Source organism: Ictalurus furcatus, chromosome 18 (genome assembly GCF_023375685.1).
Source record: "Ictalurus furcatus strain D&B chromosome 18, Billie_1.0, whole genome shotgun sequence".
In the NCBI taxonomy this organism is placed as follows: Eukaryota; Metazoa; Chordata; class Actinopteri; order Siluriformes; family Ictaluridae; genus Ictalurus; species Ictalurus furcatus.
In genome coordinates, this window is record NC_071272.1 from 8,640,555 (window position 1) to 8,665,585 (window position 25,031).

Consider the following 25,031-nt stretch of genomic DNA (forward strand, 5'->3'; position numbering starts at 1 on the left):
GAAATTTTCGATATCTTTAATAGTCTAGATATATTTAAAATTTTTCACCATTTCAAGGCCACTACTTCTATTTAGGAAAATCTGTGACTAAAAGTCTTATTGCTTCCATTGAAGCTGTTTATATATATATATATATATATATATATATATATATATATATATATATATATATATATATATGATTTATGATAAGATACTATGATAAGAATTTATGATTAAGATACTTTTCAATGTTTTTTTGGTCAGGCTTTTGGACCAGACGCTACACAGACCAGACTGCCATCACTGAATGTAAATAATTGTTGTATTATTTTAGTGATGATGTAACGTGTTTTTATCATTCCTCCTTTCATGTTTAATTCAAAATTTACAAGTGTTGGATTTGAACTCAAGACTCATTATCATTATCAACTACGGTACACAGTGTATATAGTACAGTATACAGTCATGGCCAAAAGTTTGCGATCACTATACATTTGTTCATGAAAACAGCTATAGAGCATGCCAACAACTGTCCATATGCAAATCTATGCCCTTATTTTTTTTCCTATTATTACATTTACTTATCTATCTATCATAGATAGATAAATGTAATCATAGATAGATAGATAGATAAGTAAATGTAATAATAGGAAAATAAATAAAGGAATAAATGACTTGATAAAACAAATATAAAGAATTTTAATTTATTTTTGCATGACTTTTTCCCTTCATTTATTATTTTTTGTTTGTTTGTTTATTTTATTAATTGTTTAACTTATGTATTTTTCCATTTCTTTTATATTTATTTATTCATGCGTTCATTTATTTTTATATTTATTTATTTAAACATTTTTTATTTCTTTTTGCATTTATTCTTACATTTCTGTATCTTGTATGATAAGTAGGTGGGTTGGCCTTACTTACCATCGGTTCATTGTAGATTGAAGTGTACGCTCGATCAGTCTACGTTTGTTTTGGAGTGACATCGGGTCGTAGTTCTCGTATAATCTATGGCGGACACAACTTAGCAAACGAAGTGGAGAACCATGCATCAAATGACTGTGTCATTTAGAGTAGAGGTGCTTACTGATGTTTTAGGACAGCTGTATGCCCATATGAATGTTGAAGTTCAGCCTGAATTGTTCGGCTCTCTGCAAAATATTGCCCTGTATATTCAGGATCTGTGCGAGTCAGAGGGTGCTACGGTCGAACGTCCATCTTATTCACTTCCCATAACTTATCTCTCACTGCGTCAAACTGTCGCAAACACTGCAAAGTTGTCTGGTGTACATGAAGGAACAATCCGGCTCCTAGTATCCTTATAGCCAAGGGCAGAGATTTGCATATGGACGGTAGGGACATATCCCCATCAATATTTTGGGAGGGCAGAATTATCCCTACCAATATTTGCGTGAACTCGTTCGCATTATCTTTGGAGTGAAGTCATGTCAATTCCACAGCATACTGTCCCGGAAGCTCCAGGATTTAGGCATGCTAGCATTTGATTGGCTGAAAGGGATGGGGGAGGGGCTATCTGAAGGCTCACCTTACGTGCAAATATCGAGCTGCCAGTGTAGAGTACAGACACGCAGGCGAGGGCTGATCGGCTGACAATGCTAACTAAGTTATCAAGGCTGTCAGTCCATACCTCAAGCATGGGTGAAAAATGTAGTCTTTCAGATGACTTTACTCCTTTTCCTCTATTGCCTGCACGGCACAGCATACATAAAGTATTTTTCCTGTGCCAACACATTTTGTACTTTGTAGATATCATGCCACCGAAAAAACGACGAGACATCAGGAGCTTTTTCCCCACCCAAAGAGTAAGTAATAGTAAACTAACTGTCCAGCAGCCACTTTGATTTAAAATGAAAACCTGTTAGCGACCAGACGTCACTGGCCTTACACTGTGGAAATTAATGTCACCTGATGTTAGTTAACCATGTTAGCTAGCGTTAACTAGCAAGCTAACCCTGGCTTCTGTCATCTGCAGGCTAGCAGTCAGGTTGCTAGCTGGAACATAAAATAGGTGCACATATGAAATTATGTTGAGTTGAATTTAGTGTAGAAATCCCATGAAAATGTCATCATTTAATGAATGAGTTTGTATGCAGGAAACAGCAGCAGGCTGAAGTAGAGCAGGATGAAACAGCTGCGTCTTCAGGGTTTCAGGTGAGGTCCTAATTATGAATTATATTTTGGAATTGTAGGCATCAGCATTGAAGTCAGTCTTTAGGATGTTCAGCAAATATACAGTATAACCTTTGAAAGTCAACATATTGGTCATGAGGTTGTTTTGAAAAAAATCTTACATCAAAACAACATAAGATCCTGTTCACTCAAAATTAACATTTCCCTCAAAAATAAATGGGATCCAAAGATAACAAGTAATTTCATAGTTTACTTTCTTTTAGTCTTTGATCTGTTGCTTTGTATAATTTGTATTTAAATTTAAATACAGATCTTAATGTAAATATAGATGTTATTTTTTAATAAACCATTTGGTTGTCAACATTAAACAGTCCTTTGGATGTTTGTGGGTGGGTGTCCCAACCAATATTGAGACCAAACCTACGCCCTTGTATCTATCTATATATCTATTTATTTTTAATTTCTGCACATTTGGTCCATCATACTCCACAGCACGTAGGCACAAAACTTTCATACACTGTGCTGAAGTCTGGGCTGTTTCTATCCAATATTTATGGTGTTTATTAATCTATTTCACATTTTATTAATCTGATCTAATTTGTTGTAAAATATCCATTGATTTCTACATTACTTGTTTTTCACAGTGAAATTTGCTGAACAAAAGTAGTTAGTAATTTTTTTTCATTTTCAGTGAAAAACATTAAAAAAAAAAAATTTCAATATCTTGATTAATCTATATTGAAAATTCTGCATTATTTCTATGTCGCTATTTATATGTAAGTAAAAAAGTCGTATCGCTTCGGTTGAAGCATGTGTAGAGCCCTGACCTCAACCCCACTGAACACCTTTGGGATGAACCGGAACTGGAGTCTCCTCACATCATCAGCACCTGATCTCAACCTCACTAACGCTCTTGTAGCTGAATTGACATGAATCCCCACAGCCACGCCCCAAAATCTAGTGGAAAGCCTTCCCAGAAGAGTGGAGCACATTATAACAGCGAAGAGAGAATACATCTGGAACATCTTTTCCATACTGTGCATTTAAATACAGCTCGGCATGCTTTCCAGGAAGATTGAATTATTGAACACAGTGAGATTTACTAAACAAAATGAGTTAGTAAAAAAATTCAGATAATTAGATTACAAGGTAAAATATGATAATTAAACCATCAGCATGAATCATCTGAAAAGTGAAGAAAGTTTACATTAACAGAAAGGATGACTGTGTAATAAGCTACAGACTGAAATAAAGTCACATAATAATGTATAGATCTGTAATATAAACTCATACCCAAATATCCAAACACATCAATAAAGCTCAAACATATTTATAGTCCTTAGAGAAGAAGTGCTGCATTAAAAACCCTGATGGCCTGATGATAATCATTAATCCTCCTGTTCTGTTCAATTACAGCAGATTTAAAAAAATATATATATATTTTAAAGCATTACTACAGAGCCCTAAAGTCTCTTCATATGATCGTGAATCCTCCTGATCAGGTGTTTGTAATAACGAAGATGGAGGGAATCGAGGGAGATGTAGGAAGTGAGATGCTTCCAAGATCACCGCTTCACATTTACATTTTCATTTGCATTTATTCATTTAGCAGACGCTTTTATCCAAAGCGACTTACAAATGAGAAAATACAAGCAAAGCGATATATCAAGCAGAGAACAATACAAGTAGTGTTACCATACAAGATCCATTAGTTGAATTCCAGAAGAAGCCAAGTGCACAGAGTAGAGGTGTAAGTGCAATTTTTTAAAAATGTATGTATTTATTTATTTATTTATTATGGGTTGGTTAGATGTTCGCGGAAGAGGTGGGTCTTTAGCTGTTTTTTGAAGATGGTGAGAGATTCTGCGGTCCGGATTGAGGTTGGAAGTTCATTCCACCACTGAGGAACAGTTAGTCTGAAGGTTCTTGAAAGGGACCTTGAGCCACGCTGAGTGGGAACTACTAAACGTTGGTTGCTAATCGATCGCAGATTATGTGAGGGAATGTAAGCCTTCAGGAGAGAGTTGAGGTAGGAGGGTGCTGTTCCAGACAAGGTCTTGTAGGTGAGCATCAAGGCCTTGAATTTGATGGCTACAGGAAGCCAGTGGAGGGAGATGAAGAGGGGTGTGACATGGGTTCTCTTGGGCTGGTTGAAGACGACGTGTGCTGCTGCATTCTGAATCATCTGAAGGGGTTTCACTCATTTCAATAAGAACTCAAATTCAGCTTTATTAGGCTCAGCTTTAAATTTTATTTACAGATATTTATCTGAGTGCATTAATCTTTTTGTTGGAAATTAGCACTGTTGGTTTTTTTAAAAGTAAAATTTAAAAACCACGATATTGTTTTAAAGCTAAAATATCAGAATTAAAGCAAATATGTTTTCCACAAAACCACTGGCTGTCGTAAACAAAGGGAAAGTGTAATGTAGAGAAACATGTACAGAAGCATTTCTGCAGAGGTTGGGAGAGGAAATTGGATGATAAAACCCTAAACTCTAGGTGTGTTGGAAATATTGCTAATTTTCCCACGGTGAACTGTTTGGAAAGGAAACACTGGTGTGTGCTTCTTCCAATGTCCAAAGTTTTTTGAGTTAGTTTCAGGTCTGTGGGATTTAGGATGTAATTGGGATGGAATATGAATATGAAAGGAAGATCTGGCAACCCTGAGCACGAGAAATAATCTCACGATCTCTGGTTAAACAAAGGTTCAACTTGACGCATAATGCGGTGACACCAGTTAAAAACATGACCCATGCTGAACATGTGGCTCACTTGCTGTCCGACCGCTTCAAACCGGGCCTGTCTACCCGGATTATTGCCAATCCACTTTTGTTTTGCCGCTTGGTCCACATAGATTTGAAGGTTATTCATATCATTTAGGAGAGTTTCCACCCTTGTTCCCTCCTCGTCTGTCACATCGACTGGGTTTATGTGGCCCAGCACGACTAACAAAGCTTCATGCAGCTCTCTGCAATATCGACCAAACGGGATTGCATTCGCATCCACGTAGTCTTCATTATTATCAAAGAAAGCCACCATGTTTGTCTGAATTTCTGTTGCTGTGCTTTGTGGAAGTGGGTGCCTGCCTAATTCGTTCATTGCCTGCTGAACATTGTCATCATATCCTTGTAGAAGATCCACACCACGGGTTCGTTTAAAATCAGTCAGCACGTTGTAATGAAATTTTAGGATGGCGTTATTGAAGACGTGTTCGCCTCTTTTCGGCCTTTTCAGGTTTCCCCCCTGATCCTGATTGAACATTGGATTGATGATATGACTGTTTGCTAACACTTTACACTTAATATCCTCCGCGCTTTTCTTTATCTCTCTCTGATGAGCTTGAGATGGTTTTGTTCCCTTTTTGGAACCTTTCCCCATATATTCAATAATATTTTCCATTCTGACCTCTGTGGAGAAAAAAAAAAAAAACCTTGTTATGATTTAACTCTAAACTGAATTGATTTCATTTATATTTAGAACAGTGAGAAGAGCAGAAATAACACACACCTGTCACATTTTTGAGTCCAGAAAATTCTGTTGTTGCTACTGCAGCTACTGCTGGCATATCAGGAAGAGTCGACTTCTAAATAATGTAAGAAAAAAAAAATCTGTCACTATGAACTGACATGATGGTGTACTGTGACATGCAATAAATATACCATATTTACTGTGCATCCGGAAAGTATTCACAATGCTTCATTTTGTTATGTTACAGCCTTATTCCAAAATGGATTAAATTCATTATTTTCTTCAAAATTCTACAAACAATACCCCATAAGGACAACATGACAGAAGTTTGTTTGAAATCTTTGCAAATTAAAAAAATTATTAAAAATAAAAAACCAAAAAAAGTACATGTACATAAGTATTCACAGCCTTTGCTCAATACTTTGTTGAAGCACCTTTGGCACCAATTACAGCCTCAAGTCTTTTTGAGTATGATGCTACAAGCTTGGCACACCTATTTTTGGGTAGTTTCTCCCATTCTTCTTTGCAGGACCTCTCAAGCTCCATCAGGTTGGATGGGGAGCATCAGTGCACAGCCATTTTCAGATCTCTCCAGAGATGATTAATCGGGTTCAAGTCTGGGCTCTGGCTGGGCCACTCAAGGACATTCACAGAGTTGTCCTGTAGCCACTCCTTTGTTATCTTGGCTGTGTGCTTAGGGTCATTGTCCTGTTGGAAGATGAACCTTCACCCCAGTCTGAGGTTCAGAGCGCTCTGGAGCAGGTTTTCATCAAGCTTGTCTCTGTACATTGCTGCATTCATCTTTTCCTCGATGCTGACTAGTCTCCCAGTTCCTGCTGCTGAAAAACATCCCCACAGCATGATGCTGCTACCACCATGCTTCACTGTAGGGATGGTATTGGCCAGGTGATGACTGGTGCCTGGTTTCCTCCAGACATGACGCTTGCCATTCAGGCCAAAGAGTTCAATCTTTGTTCAATCTTTGGTCTGAGAGTCCTTCAGGTGCCTTTTGCCAAACTCCAGGTGGGCGGTCATGTGCCTTTTACTGAGGAGTGGCTTCCTTCTGGCCACTCTACCATACAGGCCTGATTGATGGAGTTCTGCAGAGATGGTTGTTCTTCTGGAAGGTTCTCCTCTCTCCACAGAGACACGTTGGAGCTCTGTCAGAGTGACCATCGGGTTTTTGGTCACCTCCCTGTGTAAGGCCCTTCTCCCCCGATCGTTCAGTTTGGCCGGGCGGTCAGCTCTAGGAAGAGTCCTGCTGGTTCCAAACTTCTTCCATTTACGGATGATGGAGGCCACTCTGCTCATTGGGACCTTCAGTGCTGCAGAAATGTTTCGGTACCCTTCCCCAGATCTGTGCCTCGACACAATGCTGTCTCGGAGGTCTCCAGACAATTCCTTGGACTTCATGGCTTGGTTTGTGCTCTGACATGCATTGTTAACTGTGGGACCTTATATAGACAGGTGTGTGCCTCTCCAAATCATGTCCAATCAACTGAATTTACCACAGGTGGACTCCAATCAAGTTGTAGAAACATCTCAAGGATGATCAGTGGAAACAGGATGCACCTGAGCTCAATTTTGAGTGTCATGGCAAAGGCTGTGAATACTTATGTACATGTGCTTTTTTTGTTTTTTATTTTTAATAAATTTGCAAAGATTTCAAACAAACTTCTTTCACGTTGTCATTATGGGGTATTGTTGGTAGAATTTTGAGGAAAATAATGAATTTAATCCATTTTGGAATAAGGCTGTAACATAACAAAATGTGGGAAAAGTGAAGCACTGTGAATACATTCCGGATGCACTGTATATATGACTCACCTTCACATGTGTTTTTAATGACACTTCCATAGTGTTTTCAAGGGCCTTCTCTTTCTCCTTTATCACGGCTTTATTCCCTTCGTACAGAACCAACACCAACTCCACTGACTCTTTTACCGTCCCGATGACGGGAACGATATCCATGAACCCGATCCACACTGTCTTCATGTCGGACACAGCGGCCACGCTGTTACGCAGTCTCTGTATCTAAAACCTGTAAACAGAGGAGGTGTTGTGGTTTTATAGTGCTGTGGTCACATTTGTAGGTTTCAGCGAAGCCAGAGGACAGACAGCACCTTAGTAAAGTTGAGGATTGTGTAAAGGAAATTAGACGTTGGATGTTAACTAACTTCCTTTTACTTAATTCTGATAAAACAGAAATACTTTTATTAGGATCACGTGTAGCTAGAAATAAGCTTTCTGATCACATGGTTACTCTGGATGGACTTTCTGTTTCATCATGTACAGCAGTAAAAGACCTTGGAGTGATTATTGACTCCAGCCTATCATTTGATGCTCATGTAGATAATATTACTAGGATAGCCTTCTTTCATCTCAGAAATATTTCTAAGATAAGAAATATATTGTCATTACATGATGCAGAAATACTAGTTCATGCATTCGTCACCTCTAGATTAGATTACTGTAATGCCTTACTGTCTGGATGTTCCAGTAGGAAAATAAACAAACTCCAGTTAGTCCAGAATGGAGCTGCTAGAGTCCTAACTAGAACCAGAAGATACGACCATATCACCCCAATCTTATCAACACTGCATTGGCTCCCAGTGAAATCTCGCATTGATTATAAAATACTATTATTAACCTATAAAGCACTAAACAGTCTTGCACCACAGTATCTAAGCGACCTTTTGGTTTTCTATGATCCGCCACGCCTACTTAGATCAAAAGATGCAGGCTATTTGACGGTACCTCGAATAGTGAAGGCCACAGCAAGGGGAAGAGCTTTCTCTTATAGAGCCCCACAGTTATGGAACAGTCTTCCTATTAGTGTTCGGGACTCAGACACAGTCTCAGTGTTTAAGTCTAGGCTTAAAACGTATTTGTTTACTCAAGCCTACCCTGACTAGACTTTCTATTATGCTAATTCCCAGTCCTAATAATCTTTTCTCTCCCTCTCTCCTTCTGCAGAGCCACACACGATTTTATGGAGATACTAGAGATCCTGATCCTTTCTGATCACCGGACCTGCCTGATCCATTTCGGATGTCCTGCCTCTGGATGGAGCTCTAATCTACTCCACTTCCAGACTGCTGGGACTATGGCTGCTTCTAAGGCCATACAGACTTCATATAAGTCAATAATTAACTTTTTCACAATATCTGTTGTTACCCAGATGAGGATGGGTTCCCTTCTGAGTCTGGTTCCTCTCAAGGTTTCTTCCTCTTAAAACATCTTAGGGAGTTTTTCCCTTGCCACCGTCGCCACTTAGTGGCTTGCTCAGTTGGGATAAATTCGCACCTTTAATATCTGTATACCGTGTTGATATTTCTGTAAAGCTGCTTTGAGACAATGTCTATTGTAAAAAGTGCTATACAAATAAAATTGAATTGAATTGATTTTACTCAGTTCTACGTTAACATTAATAACTACAGCAGCCCCCAAAAAGTATTTGGAAACTTAAGCCAAACTAACAAATTTAAAATGGCATTTATTTTGAAAAATGCACAAAACATTTCCCAAAAAGTGTGTATATATATATAATATATGTGTGTGTGTGTGTGTGTGTGTGTGTGTGTGTCAGCGATTTGTTCGATGCCAGGGGAAACGGGGGAACCAGGGTTGGATTAATGCACTCTCTCGCATACTGTTGATAAAAAGTCCTTTATTTTTCTTGACAGAAACAAATGAAGAATGAAATCTTGTTGAAATTAAACCTTATTATTGAATTTAACATAAAACTACATGTTATGAATTGGCGTGCAGGAGCATGGTCAAAAAAGGTGTGCTTCCCAGCTCTCCATTTCCGTCTGCCCGTGTCAGAAGGTTAACCCACGTCATATACACCTCCCACACCACGCGTGACCCATGACCCATGACCCAGGAGCAACCACACCACCAAACCTCACAAAACACAATACAATCCCAAACAAACAGATCAAAACAACCCCAAATTCCAACTCCACAGAAAAATGGCAAAATGGCTGTAACATACCGGCCCCTAATTTTTGTGTAACAAACAATTACAAAAACATACATTTATAGCCATTCAAACATCAACATACATTAACCACGAATAAACATGAAATATTCGAGTATTGTGCAACAATCGGGTCAGTACAGATTTATGGCTAACAGATTTTGCTTGAATATTAGAGTCCATTCAAGTGCATTTGTCTAAGTGTGTGTGTGTGTGTGAGAAAAGAGAGTCCATAAAATAGTACATCAAAAAAGAGGGGATGCCAGCAAAAAGAATATTCATTCAAATAGTCCATGTTGGCAAAACCTTGTGACCAACATTCAAAATGCATAGACTGAGTAAGTCAACATTTAAACATCAAATTTATCCATTACAGAATACGTTATTATGCATCTTCTGTAAGTCATCATATTTACATACAACTTATTCTGCTTCTAGCAAAAGACATAACTTAGTAATAGGTCTTTCTAGCTCGTTGGTTTGTGTCTTAACACATACTTTACGTACAAACCCTTTGGAGTCTTCCATAGTTTCTATAATGCGCCCCATAGACCACGAATTCCTGGGGGCAGAATTGTCAATAATAAGCACCAGATCTCCGACTAAGAAACTTTGGTGGAGCTTATTCCATTTGTGACACTGTTGCATATTGGGGAGATATTGTTTGGTCCATCTTTTCCAGAAAATGTTGCTGAGGTATTGTACTTGCTTCCAGTGTCTTTTTCTGTAGCTTTCTTGTTTATCAAACCCCCCTGATGGTAGGGTGGGCTTTCCTTTTAACAGTAAAAGGTGATTTGGTGTTAACGCTTCGAGATCGTTAGGATCATCACTGGAAGGTGTTATTGGTCGGTCATTCAAAATAGCCTCAACTTCACAAAATATGGTACTGAGGGCTTCGTCGTCAACCATTTGTTGCCCAGTGATTGAGCAAAGGATCCTTTTAGTCTGTTGTATGAGACGTATCAGGCCCCTCTTCGACAGATAAACCTTCTTATAGCATTAATGCAGGAATTTGTGTCAAGTGTATAGGCCACTTCAAGATGAACGGCATGGCACATTAGACAAGTGAATATAGCGCCATACCTTTTAACAGTATTCCTTCCTCTTCTTACTTCAATAGGTCCAAATTAATCCATTCCAACCAGAGTAAATGGAAGGAGGTCCATTGATAGTCTGTCAGAAGGGAGATCGGACATTTTCTGTTCTCCATGTCTTTGATGCTGACGACGACATGTCATGCATTCTCTAATGATCCTTCTAGCCAATGAATTGGCATGAGTGATCCAAAACCGCCGTCGAAGCGTGGAAAGCATATAATTTCTTCCACTATGTCCAACCTTTTCATGTACGAAATGAAGGATGAGTTCTGAGACGTTGCTACCCTTTGGCAGGATAGCAGGATGTTTTGCCTCCTCGGGTAATGCAGACTTGCTTAACTGACCACCTACTGTTATGATGCCATCGACAATTGTTGGATCCAGTTTGTATAGCGAACTGGATTTCTTTACAACCTTTCCTTTACTCAAGTATGAGATTTCCTCAGGAAAGTGCTGGTTTTGCACAAAACTGACAATTGCCTTTTAGGCTTTATCGAGATCTACCACTGAAAGTCTGTGAGTCGAGTCTTTTGGATGTTTTTTTTCAGATTGTGTGTTGTTGTTCTTTTCCTTTTCATCACATCTTCGTTTAAGTGTCTCTTTGACCTTCAAAAGCCATGCCACGGCTCGTTTCAGGTCTTTCCATTTGGAAAAGTATGAAAGCAACTTGCTGGTAGGACAAGATTCTTCCATTGGCTTGGCAGATGTGACATGAATGGAAGCTTGCTGCTTTAAATCAGGGTAGTTGCTTGACATGATATCCATGCCTCAAAGTATCTTTGGCCACGGAGAGCATTTGCGAAAGATTTCCGTTCCTTTGATCCATGTCTTACACTGAAGAAAAGCTTTGACTGATATGCCACGTGAAGCTGCATTGGCGGGGTTCTCCTTTGAAGAGACGTGCCGCCATTGCTCTACCTTTGATAGAGAATGAATTATTGAGATTCGATTTGTAATGTAAGTCTTAAATCTTTCACTTGTGTTTGCGATATATTGCAGAACTGTCATGCTGTCTGACCAGAAGATGGAATCTGATAATGAGAGTTGTAGCTCTGTCTTCAGCATGTGATCCATACGTACAGCTAAGACTGCTGCTGCCAATTCCATTCTGGGGATGGTAGTACACTTAAGAGGTGCAACTTTAGCTTTTCCAAAGGCAAAGGACACACAGACTTCACCCAAACCGTTTGTGAACTGAAGGTAGGATACGGCACCATAACCTACTTCACTAGCATCACAAAAGTGGTTTGAAGTCTTCAAAGCCCTTAGGAATAAAGTTCTGATTTACCTTGAAAGGATCCAGTAGATGAAGCGAGCGAAGCCATTCTTCCCAGGTTATAATGTTGTTCATAAATGATTTGTAGTCATTATAAAACTTTTGATCCTTTTCGAATCTCTTCAGCAGATGTTGAGTTCTTTGATGGGCTATTTGCCTATTGCTGGGCATGATCACATTGCTGTTACGAAAGGGGAGTTTTAAGTGGTAATGACTATCTTTAAGTTCAGCTGAAGTAGATATGATACTCATAAAATGGTGATCTTCCTGTGACAGTTCATTCTTTTCTCCATAGTGCTGTTCCATGAAATCCTGATTATATTGTTGCATCAAAAGGTTTTCCAGGTTAACGACAGATATCCTATTGACTTGAACAGTGGTATCCTTGTCATTTTCGATCCCGCCTTAGCCGAGTGGACCATTGATAACCCAGCTAAGAAGGGTTTTAACAGCATAGGGCCCATCACCTCTACTGTTAATTATTCTCCAGGGTTCTAGAGACTTCGGTGTATTGACACCTATTAGTAGGCCAGTGGTTGCATTGATTGGAGTCAAGTCGACCTCTTTCAGGTAAGACCATTTTCTTATATCATCCAATTTCGGAATGTTGTTGTGTGTCACTGGAATTGATTTTTGTATGAAAACGTCAGGCAATTTGAGAAATGAGTTACTGTCTAGTGCTGCTACTTCTATGCCAGATATTTTATAACTAGTTATTGGTTTCTGTTGTCCCATTATTTTCAAAAGTATTTCTGTTTTCTTACCAAGGGCGTGAAGCTGCATGGATAATTCCTTGGTACAAAATGTTGCACAGCTCCCTGGATGTAGGAAAGCATAGGTTTGGATACATTTCGTACCTTTCTCCAACTTCACTTTGACTGGGACGATTGCTAGAGCACATTCTTTTGTGCCAGCCCCAGTATGGCTACCAGTTGCTAAAGAAACGACTGCATTGGAACCAGAGAATTCTTCAGCGTGATCCTGATGCTGTTGGGTTTCCTTTGTGTGTATATGTAGCATGGTTGGATGACCCCTTTTACACACATTACACGACATCTGCTTCTTACAATTCTTGCTCATGTGTCCTCTTTGTAGACACCCAAAACACAGTCCTTTAACTTTCAAGAAGTCCACCTTTTCTTTGTTTGGTTTATTTTTAAATACTTCACATACTTCCATTGGATGATTTTTATTGCAGAACATGCAAGGCTTTACAAATGCATCAGAACCATTCATGGTATTTCCACCTTGCTTGTCATTCTTGGATGGCTCAGCCTTTGACACTGGCGAAACAGTCGTAGCGAAACTGCTCCCCCTACTATTTGCTTTGGAGTAGGCTTTGTACTGGCCTTTTGATTCGGAAGTTTGCTTCAATGGGCTTTGAATCTTTCCAAAGATTGGGTCCAGCATCTTTTGTGATTGTTTGTCAAATGCAAGTAGATCTCTAAATGTCGCTCTCTGCTTGTGTTTGTCGTAGATGTTGTAGACTACCGCTCTCCACTTGTCACGAAGCCTAAATGGTAGCTTTGACACAATGATCTTTAAATTGGAGGGTGTTTCAAGATCTGTAACATAGTCCAGCTCCCTCATTGTGTTATGACAACTTTTCAAGAAGAGTGCAAACGACCTCAGACTAGATGCATCTTCTGACTTGATAGTAGGCCACCTCAGTGCCTTGTCCATGAAAGCAGATGTGATTTTAACTTTATTTCCGAAATGCCATTCAAGTTGTTTCTTAGCTTCCTTATATCCCTCTTCCGGTGGCATATGAAAACAGCTACGGACAAGGTCTCTTGTTTCTCCAGATGTGTATTGTTCCAAGTAGTTTACCCTTTGTTGCATATCGTCAGTTTTTGTTTCGATGGTCTGCTCAAAAGATTGTATGAAAGATCTGAACTGCAGTGGGTCTCCATGAAAGACTGAGATTTCTCTTTGTGAAGTTGCGACAATGCACTTTGCTTTATCAGTAGTTCTGTGATTACATTTTGCCTTTTCATGACATCTGTGAGGGAATCATCATCCAAACGAGGGATATCTCCCTGAGCTTCCTTTTGTATTGAACTTTGCAAAGGCCTTCTGATAGTGATTGAAGATGGGTCTTGGGTCTCCAGTTTTACTTGTGATGGCGTATGTGTCACTTTGTAAGTGACATTTTGGTCAGAGTATGCTCTATGTTTTGTTTGAACCCTTTTTGTTGTCATTGGAACAATATATTTGGTTGAAGTTCTAGATGAAGTTTGGAAGTGCAAGAACTGTGACTCCGTAAGAGTGTTTATTCTGGCTTCAGCTTCCGCCACTTTCGTTTGCAGTTTAAGTTTTTCTTTCTTTGATTTTATTCTCACTTCTTCCATGTCCAACTCCAGTTGCTCCTCCAGTGACTCCAATTGCGCCATCAATATAGTGCGTTGTACTCGAGCTTCAGAAAGAGCGCTAGACGCGTTGCTGCCCTGATTGGAGGCCTTGCTTCGGGCCTTTTCTGCGGCCTGTGAAACACAGTGCGTTTACATGGACAACAATAATCCTCTATTAACCCGATTAAGACAATACTGTGATTAAGAAACTAGCATGTAAACAGCATTTTTTATTACCTTAATCTGATTAAGGTCATACTTGAAGTAAACACTAATCGAATTAAGACAGGTGGAGTACTCCTGTTTTAGTCGCATTATGGACGTGTATTACAGACATGTAAACACCTTAATCACATTATGAAAATCGTGTGAGAGTTTTCACCGCATTTTGCGACAGGACACGATCACACACAGCAGTGCTCAACCGTTTTACAGCGAACAAGAGTGTTTGGCCGCGTCCCAAACCGCATACTTGCCTACTATAGGCCTGTAGTGGGGAAAAATGCATGTATCTCAGCTACTATATAGTAGGTAAGTACGCGGTTTGGGACGCAGCCCATGGCTTCAAGCAGTTGGCTATTAGCACATACAGCATGACAAATAATTAACTGCACTTAAAGCGTTCGTAAATTTTTTTTATAAAAACACCCAAAACTGTATACGGTACCATAACGAAGACGAACTGTATGTTGATACGTGAAATTCTGGAGGGATGCCGTCGGACGTCCCTCCAGAATTTCACTTATCAACATCAGTTCGTCTTCGTTATGGTACCGTATACAGTTTTGGGTGTTTTTATTTAATTTTTTTACGAATGCTTTAAGTGCAGTTAATTATTTGTCATGCTGTACGTGCTAATACTAAAACCTAAAAACGTAAAACTGCCGTGTGTGATCATGTCCTCTCGCAAAATGCGGTGAAAACTCTCACACGACGTTCATAATGTGATTAAGGTGTTTACATGTATGTAATACACGTCCATAATGCGACTAAAACAGGAGTACTCCACCTGTCTTAATTCGATTAGAGCTTAATTCGATTATGACCTTAATTAGATTAAGGTAAGTAAAAATTATTGTTTACATGGTAGTTTCTTAATCAAAGTATTGTCTTAATCGGGTTAAGAGTGGATTATTGTTGTCCATGTAAATGCAGCTAATAATCCACTCTTAACCCAGTAAATACGCAGTTTGGGACGCAGCCCACGGTTTCAAGCAGTTGTCTATTAGCACGTATAGCATGACAAATAATTAACTGCACTTAAAGCGTTCATAAAAAAATTAATAAATAAAAACACCCAAAACTGTATACGGTACCATAACGACGTATGTTGATACGTGAAATTCTGGAGGGACGTCAGATGGCGTGGCGCGGTTGGAGGCCTGCTAGAGGCTGGCTACCAGCAGCTACTGTCCGGACTATGCAACCCTGGCTGATTCTATTCAGTGCAAGTCATCAGGGTAAGGTAATGACCAAAAATTTACTGAATTGTAGTGTGCCATAAGGGCTCATGCAATTATGCAAGGTACATGAACATATATTGTGTGTGTATATATATTTGAAGTATACTCAGTATATATATAAATAAATATATGTTTTGCATTTTTAGTGTAGGTAGATCTCTTTGACTGGTCATGTTAAAAGTAGCTCACAAGTCAAAAAAGTGTGGGCACCCCTGGTGTATATTCACAAAAATAAACATGGCTTACCTGTGGTATTTTGCTGAACGTAGAATTTCCTCAGCAGGCTCACTCCATCACTCGGTTTTGATCAGATTTCTGTAATGAGCAGCACATCTGGCCCTTTATATACAACAGGGGTGTTATCTTATCCGGAAAGGGCTGGCGAGGGTGCAGGTTTTCATTCCAACCAAGCAGGAGCCATGATTCATGAGAATCATGAGAGTGTGTGTTGTCAGAAGAAGTGTTGAGCAACAGCTCAGTGCACTAAACCCAGACGTTGCCTTCCCAGGAAAGGAATTCCAGTTATGAAAATGATTAGCACACTCTCTTCTAAGAAATTTAGAAGGAAAAAAACCAGACTCATCACATTCCTGTTTTTAACTTCCATTTTCCACTGAGGTTTGATGTCTTTTTTTTTTTTTACTTTTTTTTTTTTTTTTAAATTTCCTTCAAACATCATGCATTACAAATACAGTACAACACCCAGCTTCCCTTTTTCATTTACACTGCGATAGTTTCTAGCTGTCTTCACGTAGTCCGTCTATTTACAAAGTACTGTATATATCTGTCCGTAAATACATCTGACTGGTTCTTAAATTTGTGCCATTAAAAAAGAGAAGGGTGCTGGGGTGAAGGAGGTTCTCATCATCTCATTATTCATTTCCATTTAAACTCCCTCCAAGTGTTGCGACTGCAGACAAAATGTACTTCGGTACATACAGTGGATATAAAAAGTCTACACACCCCTGTTAAAATGGCAGGTTTTCTCAGAACTTTTCCTGCCTTTTATGTGAAATTACAACGTATAAAAATGAAGTGCAAAACAATCAAACATTTTAGGGAAAAATAAAAAACTTACAATAACCTGGTTGCATAAGTGTGCACACCCTTTTATAATCAGGGGGTGTGGCTGTGTCCAGGACGATCCAATCACGTTCAATCTCATGTTCAAAAGTAATTATCATACAGCTGGCATCACTGAAATTATTCTGATTAACCCCAAATAAAGGTCGGCTGTTTCTGTAGGATTTTCTTCACATCTTGGTTTCATCCGATGAAGCTTCGACTGCAAAGAGCTTACAGAGCATGTATGGGATATCACTTGTTGAAAGGTTCTGACTAGGAGATGTGAAGGTATAATGAAGGGCATCGCAGTGACATTAAAGCCTCGATAAGCCTTGACATTAAACGTAAATGTGCTGTACTCAAAAAAAATCCCAAATTGGGCTTTGTCGTTTTCTACCTATTCATTTAGCCATTGGTGCAAAATACACTTTACTCTTCCATCTGCTGGTCATTTACACTTCAGCAACATTGATGGATCCACTCCATTCAACCTCTGTTTTTAAGTTAGACCACTCAACATTTAAAATATGTGTTATTCTCTGAAATTCTACTTAGTTTTCATTCGTATTGCAGGTGGACGTTATAGTTATTTTTATTTCAATTAAAGAAAATATTTTTTCTCTGATAGTTTTAGTTTCCATGATAGTTTTAGTTAGCGATAATAACCTTGGTCCTTGTTTGAGATTCTATCAGTAGGAGTTCTATTGGTGTGGGTATTGCTGCTTTGCTTCTATAACATACTCTATAAAACTCTGTCCTTGACAATTAAAATTCATTCCTTATTTGTTGAAATGTCTTGAGGTTTTGATGTAAATAGATTCTATAAGTCCTTATTCTGTCCATTATTTAAACCTGCCATCCATACAGTGGGGTTTAAAGCTCTTTAGGTGACCTGTGCTTGCTAAAGCAGAGATTTGCCATGGGTAGAACCAAATTAGAGTACATGGTAAATATGGACCACTCTCCAATTTGAGAACTGATTTTACTAATATTAATGAGGTCATGAGTACACGTGGAGGTTCTGCTCGAGAACCATGTAGAGATCTTTATTTCTCTGCAGTGCTTTTGTGTCAGGAATAAAAACGCTTGGAACGATCTGAGTTGTCAAAAAAGTTTATTAAAAAGATAAAAATGTTCTATGGCAAAACTCTCACATTTTCATCCATAGTCGACATTTTATCTCGTGTAAACACTCATTTTCTCGCTCATTTTAAATACCCGACAAACACAAATACATCACAGTAAAGAAACAGTGAACGACTTTTAATAAATTAAAACAAAGCGCTCGGTGAATTTTCCCTTTATTGTGCTTCCTGAAATGAAAAGGTGCGAGTGCAGTTAGCATTTCATATCCAAAGCCGCTTCTCTTACACTGTGAGCTGCGGTCCAACACACCGTCTAACACACCCTCATCCACTTCCTCTTTCGCGCTAGTAAGCGCTGTTACTAATACTAAACCTACAGAGTGTGTACATCTCTTCAGCTGCATTGTCCTCACTGCCAAAGTTGTTCCTGCTCGTACACACTACTTACCTAACTCCTTGCATGAGTGCGCACTCGTTTGTTATCGTGTCAAAGAAGTGAAAGAAAGCGTGTGAAAACCAGCACTAGAACGCAGGAAGGCGGTTAGCAAAGCGTCACCTATAAGCAAAGGATCCATAAAGCTAAAGCTCTTCTCTAAAGTGCATTTGGAATTGAGGTAAGGCAAATACACAGTCAGGGCTAAAAGTCTGCACGCATCAACAAGATCTTTATTTTTGATCAGAAATCAAATACTAAACCAACAACATTTCACAGTTGCACATACACACACTTCTGGTCTCTTCTGGATGGAACGCTGAAATACAGATATCTTTACAACCTAGATTATCTGAAGTGTCCACGATAACATCGGAACTCATTTAACAACCCTTTACTAAATTACGTGTAAAGGTGTTTTCCAAATCGAACCAGAAATTCAGTTCTCACGTCATGCTGATTAATTACAATCAGACATAATGGACCAAGTGCATTCACGACACAGCTGATTTAACCCACAAAACTCCGTAGAAGAGCTGAACATTACAAAATGGCATCTGAATGGTGAAAGAGTGCCTCCTAAGCACGGTATGTGCAAAATATTCCAGTAGCGCAGCTCAGCCACTGCAGCTCGTCCTCTACCAAAGACACATGCACTAACTCACTGCAAAAAAGTTCTCTAATATTTCTCATTATGAGATAATTATTATATAGCGAGCCTACTTCCAAACATTTTTTTTACTCATTTCAAGCTTAAAATCGTCCAATTCTGTTGGCAGATCATTTGCTTTGTTCTTGAAATGAACACTTGATACAAGCAAAATGATCTGCCGATAAAAAAATAAAACAAATTCAAGCTTCAAAGGAGTAGAAGTATCTAGAAACAGGCTTAGTAATGTTAATGTGGTTTATTGTAACCTGATAATAGAAAAATTTTATATACGTTTGATTATATTCAAGTTTTATTAACAAGTATTAAGATGCTGTTTTTTGCACCTAATAAAATGGCAAGTCTTTGTATAATTTCATTATTAGATGCAATTTGAAACTAATCAATCGAGGATCACATCAATCGAGCAGCAAAATGTAGGATAAGAATGTTTTTCCCACAGAACTGGATTTTTAGGAATATTTGGATATTATCTTTTATAAATTCTCTTGTGAATGATTTAGTATCCAGTGGGATAAATCCAGCCTGATGTGTGGTGCTGAATGTCACAATAACTCTCCTGCTTCCTTTATGTTTCTGAGGCTGTTTATTGTTTTCAGACAGTATCACACAACGTCCAGTATCGCGCTCTAACATCCGAATAACGGCTAACACCCGATCTTGCCTCGCTTAATACACTATCAGAACGCACGCTACTGGAAGACAGATGTTAAATTCATGCTGCTGAGTTGATTTAAAGCTGTATTAGTGTTTGATAACTGATGAAATGAAAGCAGTTGCTGGTGCTCGCAGACTTTCAGACCCAACTTGCATAAAGCGTGAAGTGTAAGGCCACTCTTCAGGATAGAAACTCACATAAAGCTCAAACAAAAGCAAAGTTGGGAGTTTACAGGAGATAGAAAGACACAAACTTCTCAGCTGGGTCTCGATGTGGTTTTTCTTTTTTCCCCAGACCTTTTGTAAAATCTACATCCAAGTGAGAGCATATGTTTTTGTGTTCGATATGTGTTTGAATTAAGTTACGTCTAACTCCGCCCCTCATGCTACTTTTAACCAATCAGAACTTTACACACACGTTACATCAGCAACAACTCTTCCTCATCTACATTCACTAGAGTGCTTTGTTTTCAAAGGAATGAAAATAAACAGAAGAGAAAATACTAAGTAGGAGCGATTGCTTTCTGAGCTGCGTTCTTTACACCTCCCTGCGTCTCAGAGATTATCTTAAGCTCCTCGATTCCTCAGTTAAAGGAGAATCTGACTCAGTTTATCTGTTCGTAAAAACATTCTCCACTGGCTGCTCTTGGTGCTCTCTCTCTCTCTCGCTAAGCCTGAGCTGATTGAGTTGATGAGCTTCCTTTCCTTTGAAGGTTTTTTTATTTAACAATTTAAAGCTCTAACTCGATAAACTCGCTGCACTGGTGACATTGTTGTTCTGTCCGTCCTCGAGGGCTCGGCTCTCCTCTTTCAGGTTCATGTTGCTCGAGTCCGTGTCTACTTTGGTCTTCCTCAACCTGTACAAAATTAAAAGAGCAATCACGTGGTGACAGCACGATAATAAAGGCACACACTCAGAATGGCTAAATGGAGTATAAATATGAATACATTATTCAGACTGAACCACAGTAGGGGTTGTGATCAAATATGGCTATTAGAGAAACTCAAATCTTTGCGTTATTCATTCATTTTACAAATGTATATTTTGGATATCTAAGTCTAAATACAGATTTTGTGTGCTACTACATTTTAGAAATGTTACGAGGAGTCGTGGTTAGTCAAGCCACAAGTAAATGAAGAGTGTATGTGCTATTTTAGTCTTTTTCACTGTTGTGACGCTGCACAAGCGTACGAGTTCAACAGAGAAAACAGACACATTTCTCCAGCCATCTATCTCCGCTAGCACCTTGAAAACATAGAGTGACTGATTCAGTGGAACAACGGCAGTCATGAAAAAGTACAATGAAATAACATTTACTGAGTGATGATTTACAAGTGGATACGTGCACAGGTAAGAATACGGATAGAGATACAGATACGGATACAGATACGGACACAAATACGCATACGGATCCAGATATGGACATAAATACGGATAGGGATACGGATACAGATACGGACACAAATACGGATAGGGATACGGATATGGATACGGACACAAATACGGATAGGGATATGGATACGGATACAGATACAGACACAAATACGGATAGGGATATGGATACGGACACAAATACAGATAGGGTTATGGATACGGATCTAGATACAGACACAAATACGGATAAGGATACGGCTATGGATACGGACACAAATACAGATAGGGATATGGATACAGATACAGATACAGACACAAATACGGATAGGGATACGGATACGGATACGGACACAAACACAGATAGGGATAGGGATAGGGATACGCACACAAATACAGATGGGGTACGGATACGGACACAAATACGGATAGGGCTACGACCACAAATACAGATAGGGATACGGATACAGATACAGACACAAATACGGATAGGGATACGGATATGGATACGGACATGGATACAGGCACAAATACAGATATGGATATGGCCATAAATACGGATAGGGATACGGATACAGACACGGACACAAATACAGATAAGGATACTGATATGGATACAGACACGGGCACAAATACGGATACGGATACAGATAGGGATACGGATACGGGTACAGATAGGGAAGCTGTGGCTCAGTTGGTAGCGCGGGTTGTCCACTACACATAGGGTTGCCGAAGTGTCCTTGGGCAAGACCCAAGTGGCAAGCTAGTGCCTTGCATAGCAGCTCTGCTACCATTGGTGTGTGAGTATGTGAGTGTGTGTGTGTGTGTGTGTGTGTGTGTGTGTGTGTGTGAATGGGTGAATGAGAACCAATGTAAAGTGCTTGTAGAACTGCTAAAGTTAAAAAAAGCGCTATGTAAGTGCATTTACGATTATAGATACGGATATGGATATAGACACAGATACGGATATGGATATGGATATAGACACAGATATGGATACAGATACGGATACGGATATGGATACATATAGTGTACTACTCTAATATATAGAACACTACACACAGTACTGTACATGCTGTTGTTTGAAAACATCCGAGAGCCAACTGTGTGAATGTTGTGAATGTTTCTCACTTCTCTCTGTTGAAGACGAGGAAGTCTCGTTGTACGCAGTCGAGGCGCTGCTGGAGCTGACCGTTCTGCACAAACACAACAACACAAACATCAATTTTCCTGATTAGTAATATAACTTATTTCAAGCTGGAGCTGGTTGTTATGAACAATTAACGAAATGTACAAAATTACATTTACATTTACAGCATTTGGCAGACATCCTTATCCAGAGCAATACGTGCTTTGCCGTTTCTATCAATAAATACTGTGTCACGCTCTCGCCAGCAGATGGTGCTGCGGCGTCGATATGCACTGAAGGCTGCAGAGAGCGCGCGTGCACGAGATTGAACTGTAGCCTACGGACAAGTGCCTTTGTTTTGGTTTTTGTTCTCTTCCTGTTTAAGCATTGATTGATGTTCGAGGGTGTGTCGTTATTGATCCCAGCTGTCTGTGTTCTAGCTTGATTATGTTTGGTATTTAAAACCCTCGTGTTGCTTTGTAACCTCGAGTATCTTGTCCAGTATAGACAGCATTTTATGTGTCTTGATTTCTGTTCGTAAATAAAGACGTTGATCTGCGCTTGCTTCTGCCACTGCTCCCGTGCATGGGAATCGAGTAACTTGCTATCCGAATGCATAGCTGAGACCGGCGCCTTCTGGATCAAATAGCGCCTCGGCCGGAAGCTGGGCCATGCACCAGGTCGCCCCCAATGCAGTTTCCCCTGCCCCGGTGCCGGAGGACTATGCTGTGCTACGCTGGGAGCCGAGCTACATGAATTACTGTGGCTTCCCGCTGCCGGGGGACAACCCTACGCTATGCAGGCAGCAGAGCTACCCGAATCACTGGGAATTCCCGCTGCCGGGGGACTACACTGCGCAATGCAAGCAGCAGGAGGTCGCAGCCCTGGAGTCCCAGTCCTAGGTTAACTTGGCGACCTCGGAGCCTCCGCCTGAGGTCAACAGAGCGACCTCAGAGCTCCAGCTGGAGACCCGCCGGGAGGTCTCTGCCACCGAGAAAGCTGCCCTGCTGTCCTGTCCCGCTGAGGAAGCTGTCCCGCTGTCCTGTCCTGCCGAGGAAGCTGTCCCGCTGTCCTGTCCTGCCGAGGAAACTGTCCCGCTGTCCTTCCCTGCCGTTGAAGCTGTCCCGCTGTCCTGCCCTGCCGAGGAAGCTGTCCCGCTGTCCTGCCCTGCCGAGGAGGCTGTCCCGCTGTCCTGCCCCACTGAGGACGTCCATCCGAGCTCCAGCAGCGCTGAGGTTGTCCCTCCGAGCTCCAGTCCCACTGAGGACATCACCCAGTGTTCCAGTCCCACTGAGGACATCACCCAGCGTTCCAATCCCGCTGAGTCCCCACCAAGAAAGCTGCCCTGCTGTCCTGTCCCACCGGGGAAGCTGTCCCGCTGTCCTGTCCTGCCGAGGAAGCTATCCCGCTGTCCTGCCCTGCCAAGGAAGCTGTCCCACTGTCCTGCCCTGCCGAGGAGGCTGTCCCACTGTCCTGCCCTGCCGAGGAGGCTGTCCCGCTGTCCTGCCCCACTGAGGAAGCTGTCTCGCTGTCCAGCCCCGCTGAGGACGTCCCTCCGAGCTCCAGGCCCACTGAGGTTGTCCCCCCGAGCTCCAGCCCCACTGAGGTTGTCCCTCTGAGCTCCAGTCCCACTGAGGATGTCGCCCAGCGTTCCAGTCCCGCTGAGGACGTTGCCCAGCGTTCCAGTCCCGCTGAGGAGTGTACCCCGAGCTTCAGTCCCGCTGGGGGTGGTGCTCCGCCTGTCTGCTGCCCGGCGGAGGCCGCCCTGTTTTCCGATGCATCAAGAGACAGATCACAAAGGGGCCCAGGACCGCCGCTGGAGGGGGGCGCTCGTTTTATGTTTTATGTGTCTTGATTTCTGTTCGTAAATAAAGACGTTGATCTGTGCTTGCTTCTGCCTCTGTTCCCGTTTCATAACATACTGGTTCTGATTCTGGTTCACTAAGAGTACTGTCAGTCTAAAACACTGTTGGGGAGGTGAGTACAGTATGAAAAACACACAAAACATGCTTTGTTTACAGTGCTAACCAGTGCTAATTTATAAGTACTTGAAAAGAATATATTCCACATCCAGGCCTTAACAAACTGTTTTATCGCACACTCAGAGAAACATATATTACATTCACTCCATTACTTTTTATTATCTTCTTATTTACTGAACATATAGTGTGTCAGTAATGCTTTATTTATTTATCTATTATATTATATCTGTTGTATATGGAATGATTTTCCGCCGTGTTATCTCTAATTTAATCAAGCTAATGCTCTCATTAAGGAAGAAAAACAAATGCACACAGAGATGCAGAGAGAGAGAGAGAGAGAGAGAGAGAGAGAGAGAGAGAAGAGTGCAAAAGATGGGAGAGGAGAAGAGCGATAAAGAGAGAGGGACGATAAGAAAGAAGGAAAGAGTATGATAAGAAATGGCGTGATTTATTTGGCTCAGGCAGAAAGCACTCGGGTTCCGCTCGCCGTGTTATCTGTGATTCAATTGAGCCGATGCCATTTACATTACAGACCGGACTGCAGCTGGGGCTCCGAGGAGAGGACGGGGGGCTGAGGGACAGGAGACGAGGGAGAGAGGGAGACCGCAGAGAAACAAGTGAAGAAAAGAGAAGAAGAGGTAGACAGAGGGAACACAAGAGTGAGAAAGAGAGAGATTTCATACTAATATGCAGCGGAGTGGTTTGATGACGCAGAATTGATTATTTTCACAGGAACAGCACGTGCCCGAGTGTTTTATTCCTCTTATACCACAGCAGTTTGATAGCAATTACTATATTTTATTTTTAAAATAAAAACTTCATACTTTTGATATGAGACTGTGGAATGTCCGTTAAACAAGTTA

The 25,031-nt window shown here is 40.5% G+C and overlaps 3 protein-coding genes across 3 annotated transcripts in view; all 3 read right to left on the reverse strand.

The window, feature by feature from the left end:
• Nucleotides 1–4,401: 4,401 nt before the first annotated feature.
• On the reverse strand, nt 4,402–7,598 carry LOC128622684 (uncharacterized). Its single transcript, XM_053649381.1, has 3 exons — nt 7,431–7,598; nt 5,643–5,718; nt 4,402–5,542 (listed from the first exon to the last, which is right to left on the reverse strand). Exons 1-3 carry the CDS (start codon nt 7,596–7,598, stop codon nt 4,818–4,820), a joined length of 969 nt encoding a protein of 322 aa, XP_053505356.1. The 3' UTR covers nt 4,402–4,817.
• Nucleotides 7,599–11,710: 4,112 nt separating this feature from the next.
• LOC128622845 (uncharacterized) lies at nt 11,711–16,104 on the reverse strand. Its single transcript, XM_053649616.1, has 2 exons — nt 16,022–16,104; nt 11,711–14,444 (listed from the first exon to the last, which is right to left on the reverse strand). The coding sequence occupies exon 2, from the start codon at nt 13,801–13,803 to the stop codon at nt 12,367–12,369; it is 1,437 nt and encodes a 478-aa protein (XP_053505591.1). The 5' UTR covers nt 13,804–14,444; nt 16,022–16,104; the 3' UTR covers nt 11,711–12,366.
• A 1,317-nt stretch (nt 16,105–17,421) lies between these two features.
• stk32a (serine/threonine kinase 32A) overlaps nt 17,422–25,031 on the reverse strand; it is a 29,314-nt gene continuing 21,704 nt past the window's right edge. Inside the window, exons 11-12 of the mRNA XM_053649617.1 lie at nt 22,189–22,253; nt 17,422–20,542 (exon numbers count right to left, since the gene is read on the reverse strand). Coding sequence (XP_053505592.1) covers nt 20,425–20,542; nt 22,189–22,253 — 183 coding nt within the window. The 3' untranslated portion in view covers nt 17,422–20,424. The remainder of the gene's footprint in view (nt 20,543–22,188; nt 22,254–25,031) is intronic.